At 48.8% G+C, this 5,742-nt stretch overlaps 1 protein-coding gene across 1 annotated transcript; it reads left to right on the forward strand.

The window, feature by feature from the left end:
* The first annotated feature begins 234 nt into the window (after positions 1-234).
* On the forward strand, positions 235-1,520 carry LOC123728961 (protein PELPK1-like). The gene is made up of 2 exons (XM_045701917.1): positions 235-347; positions 986-1,520. Exons 1-2 carry the CDS (start codon positions 235-237, stop codon positions 1,518-1,520), a joined length of 648 nt encoding a protein of 215 aa, XP_045557873.1.
* Positions 1,521-5,742: the final 4,222 nt, after the last annotated feature.

A 5,742-nucleotide genomic window follows, 5' to 3' on the forward strand; every position in this document is an offset into this window, starting at 1 on the left:
GTTTACAAAAGTTTAGTTTTACAAGTCAGGAAACGTATGGCTTCGATCCCACAACCAATGTGAAACCAAAGACGTACGTTCCCACAACTTCCAAGGATTCAAATGTGCTCTCTGGGCTTCCACTAACCGTACAAGAGGCCATACAGGGTGGACTGGATATGGAATGGCAGGGGGGAAGTGGGGGGCAGTGAGGGGTGGGGGACAGCGGGGGCCAATGGGAAGCAGCGGGGAGCAATGGGAGCAGCGGGGAGCAGTCCCTCCCTCCACATGCCTCTCCTCTCAGCAGATCTGGTCTGCCCTCCAGGAAGCCTCAACGGTGGCAGCAAACACACCACTGCTGCAGCACAGTAATCTTTTGAAAAGGGCGTACTTGAGCGTCTGCCAGGCAGACCCAGGGCCAACAATCTCTCATCTGGAGCTCTGGCCTGGAGATGACTTGACTGCTGCTGGAGTCCTGAGAGGAGGTAAAACAACACTAGGAGGAGAGAGGGAGACCGGGAGAGAAAGAGGAGGGCCAGGAGGGGGGGGTTGGAACATTTTATTTGCCTCTTTCAAAAGTTTTCCCTCATTTCTTCTCTCCCCCTCTCCTCCTCTTCTGCTCTCATCCCTCTCCTCCTCCCACTTTTCAAATATTATTATTTTTTTTTTTTACAGGACTTTGGCCCGTAGAGTCATGGACTAAGCCTCTTTCAAAAGTTTTCCCTCATTTCTTCTCTCCCCCTCTCCTCCTCTTCTGCTCTCATCCCTCTCCTCCTCCCACTTTTCAAATATTATTATTTATTTTTTTAACAGGACTTTGGCCCGTAGAGCCATGGACTAAGCCCAAACCAAACCTGACAGGCTTTTTCCACCTTCCAGCATGAGTAGAGAGAAAGGGCTATATGTGACACAGTCCAGTTTACCGCCTGGCCGCCTGCTTCTCTCCCCTGCAATGGCTGTCTGTTTCTCTGCCTTCCAGCCTCTCTCTTCCCCGTCTGCCTTCCAGCCTCTCTCTTCCCCGTCTGCCCTTCCAGCGCCTCTCTCTTCCCCGTCTGCCCTTCCAGCGCCTCTCTCTTCCCCGTCTGCCCTTCCAGCGCCTCTCTCTTCCCCGTCTGCCCTTCCAGCGCCTCTCTCTTCCCCATCTGCCCTTCCAGCGCCTCTCTCTTCCCCGTCTGCCCTTCCAGCGCCTCTCTCTTCCCCGTCTGCCCTTCCAGCGCCTCTCTCTTCCCCGTCTGCCCTTCCAGCGCCTCTCTCTTCCCCGTCTGCCCTTCCAGCGCCTCTCTCTTCCCCGTCTGCCCTTCCAGCGCCTCTCTCTTCCCCGTCTGCCCTTCCAGCGCCTCTCTCTTCCCCGTCTGCCCTTCCAGCGCCTCTCTCTTCCCCGTCTGCCCCTCTACCGCCCCTCTCTTCCCCGTCTGCCCCTCTACCGCCCCTCTCTGCCCCTCTACCGCCCCTCTCTTCCCCGTCTGCCCCTCTACCGCCCCTCTCTTCCCCGTCTGCCCCTCTACCGCCCCTCTCTTCCCCGTCTGCCCCTCTACCACTAGGATTCTCTGTGGTAGAGTCTTGCATTTTTGTGTATGTGTTAAAGAAAAATTTGAGACTCCACTGCAGTTCCCCCTGTTGCACCCCCAAATTAGAATATCAATCAATCAAATGTATTTATAAAGCCCTTTTTACATCAGCCAATGTCACAAAGTGCTGTACAGAAACCCAGCCTAAAACCCCAAACAGCAAGCAATGCAGATGTAGAAGCACGGTGTCTAGGGAAAGCTCCCGAGAAAAGCAGGAACCTAGGAAGAAACCTAGAGGTACCAGGCTCTGAGGGGTGGCCAGTCCTCTTCTGGCTGTGCCGGGTGGAGATCATAACAGTACATGGCCAAGATGTTCAAATGTTCATAGATGACCAGCAGGGTCAAATAATAATAATAATCACAGTGGTTGTAGAGGGTGCAACAGGTCAGCACCTCAGGAGTAAATGTCAGTTAGCTTTTCATAGCCAATCATTCAGAGTTAGAGACAGCAGTTGCGGTAGAGTGAGTCGAAAACAGCAGGTTCAGCGGGACAAGGTAGCACGTCCGGTGAACAGGTCGGGGTTCCATAGAACAGTTGAAACTGGAGTAGCAGCACGACCAGGTGGACTGGGGACAGCAAGGAGTCATCAGGTCAGGTAGTCCTGAGGCATGGTCCTAGGGCTCAGGTCCTCGGGAGAGGGAGAGGGAGAATTAGAGGGAGCATACTTCAATTCACACAGGACACCGGATAAGACGGGGAAATACTCAAGATATAACAGACTGACTCTAGCCCCCCGGCACAAACTATTGCAGCATAAATACTGGAGGCTAAGACAGGTGGGGTCGGGAGACACGGTATCCGATGATACCCCAGGACAGGGCCAAACGGGCAGGATATAACCCCACCCACTTTGCCAAAGCACAGCCCCCACACCACTAGAGGGATATCTTCAACCACCAATTTACTACCCTGAGACAAGGCCGAGTATAGCCCACGAAGATCTCCCCCACGGCACGAACCTGAGGGTGGCCTCAACCCGGACAGAAAGATCACGTCAGACTCAAGCCACTCAAGTGACGCACCCCTCCTACAGACAGCATAGAGGAGTACCAGTAAGCCAGTGACTCAGCCCCCATAATAGGGTCAGAGGCAGAGAATCCCAGTGGAGAGAGGGGAACCGGCCAGACACAATGCAAATAGTCTGGGTAGCCATTTGATTACCTGTTCAGGAATCTTATGGCTTGGGGGTAAAAACTGTTGAGAAGCCTTTTTGTCCTAGATTTGGCACTCCGGGCCAGACTACACTCAATCATAGGACCTACTGAAGAGATGAGTCTTCAATAAAGACTTAAAAGTCGAGATCGAGTCTGCGTCTTTCACATGGATAGGCAGACCATTCCATGAAAAAGGAGCTCTATAGGAGAAAGACCTGCCTCCAGCTGTTTGCTTAGAAATTCTAGGGACAGTAAGGAGGCCTGCATCTTGTGACCGTAGCGTACGTGTAGGTATGTACGGCAGGACCAAATCGGAAAGATGGATAGAAGCAAGCCCATGTAATGCTTTGTAGGTTAGCAGTAAACCCTTGAAATCAGCCCTAGCCTTAACAGGAAGCCAGTGTAGAGAGGCTAGCACTGGAGTAATATTATCAAATTTTGGGGTTCTAGTCAAGATTCTAGCAGCCGTGTTTAGCACTAACTGAAGTTTATTTAGTGCTTTATCCAGGTAGCCAGAAAGTAGAGCATTGCAGTAGTCTAATCTAGAAGTGACAAAAGCATGGATTAATTTTTCTGCATCATTTATGGACAGAAAGTTTCTGATTTTTGCAATGTTACGTAGATGGAAATAAGCTGTCCTTGAAACAGTCTTGATATGTTCGTCAAAAGAGAGATCAGGGTACAGAGTAACGCCGAGTTCCTTCACAGTTTTATCTGAGACGATTGTACAACCATCAAGATTAATTGTCAAAAGGTACCATGTTCATCTATACAAACAATAGTACACAAGTATAAACACCATGGGACCACGCAGCCTTCATACCGCTCAGGAAGGAGACACATTCTGTCTCCTAGAGATTAATGTACTTTGGTGTGAAAAGTGCAAATCAATCCCAGAACAACAGCAAAGGACCTTGTGAAGATGCTGGAGGAAACCGGTACAAAAGTATCTATATTCATAGTAAAACGAGTCCTATATCGACATAACCTGAAATGCCGCTCAGCAAGAAAGAAGCCACTGCTCCAAAACTGCCATAAAAAAGCAAGACTACGGTTTGCAACTGCAAACTGGGACAAAGATCGTACTTTTTGGAGAAATGTCCTGTGGTCTGATGAAACAAAAATAGAACTGTTTGGCCATAATGACCATTGTTATGTTTGGAGGAAAAATGGGAGGCTTGCAAGCCGAAGAACACCATCCCAACCGTGAAGCACGGGGTTGGCAGCATCGTGTTGTGGGGTGCTTTGCTGCAGGAGGGACTGGTGCACTTCACAAAATAGATGGCATCATGAGGATGGAAAATTACGTGGATATATTGAAGCAGCGTCTCAAGACTTCAGTCAGGAAGTTAAAGCTTGGTCGCAAATGGGTCTTCCAAGTGGACAATGATCCCAAGCATACTTCCAAAGTTGTGGCAACATGGCTTAAGGACAACAAAGTCAAGGTATTGGAGCGGCCATCACAAAGCCCTGACCTCAATCCTATCAAATATGTGGGCAGAACTGAAAAAGCATGTGCGAGCAAGGAGGCCTACAAACCTGACTGTTACACCAGCTCTGTCAAGAGGAATGGGCCAAAAATCCCCCAACTTATTGTGGGAAGCTTGTGGAAGGCTACCCGACACGTATGACCCAAGTTATACAATTTAAAAACAATGCTACCAAATACTAATTGAGTGTATGTAAACTTCTGACCGACTGGGAATACGATTAAACAAAATGGCTGAAATAAATCATTCTCTCAACTATTATTCTGACATTTAACATTCTTAAGATAAAGTGGTGATCCTAACTGACCTAAAACAGGGAATTTTTACTAGGATTAAATGTCGGAAATTGTGAAACTGAGTTTAAATGTATTTGGCTAAGGTGTATGTAAACTTCCGACTTCAACTGTAGTATTAAAAAAACTTGAGTGTCTCCCTTGATCCTAGGTCCTGGCAGTGTTGTACAGACTCATGACAGCTGAGCTTTGGAGAAATACGCAGAATCAAAGAGGAATCCATAATTTGCTTTCTAATGATCATGATTTTTTTTGTCAAAGAAGTTCATGAAATGATCACTGCTGAAGTGAAAGCCAGTGAAATTGCTAAGGCGAACACCGCCATTTTTTGTTTTGCCCAAACTAGATCGAGGCACAAACAGTCTCAATGGGGATAGTTGAGCTGACTACACTGACTGTGCTAGTGGCAGACTCCACTAAGATGGCAGGCTGGCTAACAGGGTGCAGGCCAGGCAGCAGCCTATCTCATTGTGGAGCTAGAGGAGTTAGAGCCCTGTCTATGTTCGTAGATAAGATGAGAGCACCCCTCCAGCTAGGATGGAGTCCGTCCCTCCTCAGCAGGCTAAGCTTGGTCCTGTTTGTGGGTGAGTCCCAGAAAGCGGGCCAATTATCTACAAATTCTACCTTTTGGGAGGGGCAGAAAACAGTTTTCAACCAGCGATTGAGTTGTGAGACTCTGCTGTAGAGCTCATCACTCCCTCTAACTGGGAGAGGGCCAGAGACAACTACTCAATGCCGACACATCTTTCTAGCGGATTTACACGCTGAGGCTATGTTGCACTTGGTGCCCTCTGACTGTTTCATCCTAACATCGTTGGTGCCGACGTGGATAACAATATCCCTATACTCTCTACACTCGCCAGTTTTAGCTTTAGCCAGCACCATCTTCAGATTAGCCTTCACATCGGTAGCCCTGCCTCCTGGTAAACAGTGTATAATCGCTGGATGATTCGTTTTAAGTCTAATACTGCTGATAATGGAGTCGCCAATGACTAGGGTTTTCAATTTGTCAGAGCTAATGGTGGGAGGCTTCGGTGTCTCAGACCCCGTAACGGGAGGAGAGACCAGAGAAGGCTCGGCCTCTGACTCTGACTCACTGCTTAATGGGGAGAACCGGTTGACAGTTTCTGTCTGCTGAATGAGCGACACCGGTTGAGCATTCCTACAGTATTTCCTTCCAGAAGCCATGAGAAAATTGTCCGGCTGCGGGGACTGTGCGAGGGGATTTATACTACTATTTGGGCTTACAGCTATCCT

Source organism: Salmo salar, chromosome ssa19, assembly GCF_905237065.1.
Source record: "Salmo salar chromosome ssa19, Ssal_v3.1, whole genome shotgun sequence".
Classification (NCBI taxonomy): Eukaryota; Metazoa; Chordata; class Actinopteri; order Salmoniformes; family Salmonidae; genus Salmo; species Salmo salar.

Coding starts and splice junctions, on each gene's coding strand:
- LOC123728961 (XM_045701917.1), top strand. CDS start 235: ATGGGAGCAGCGGGGAGCAGTCCCTCCCTCCACATGCCTCTCCTCTCA. Junction 348..985: donor CACACCACTGCTGCAGCACA/GTAATCTTTTGA, acceptor TCTGCCTTCCAG/CCTCTCTCTTCCCCGTCTGC.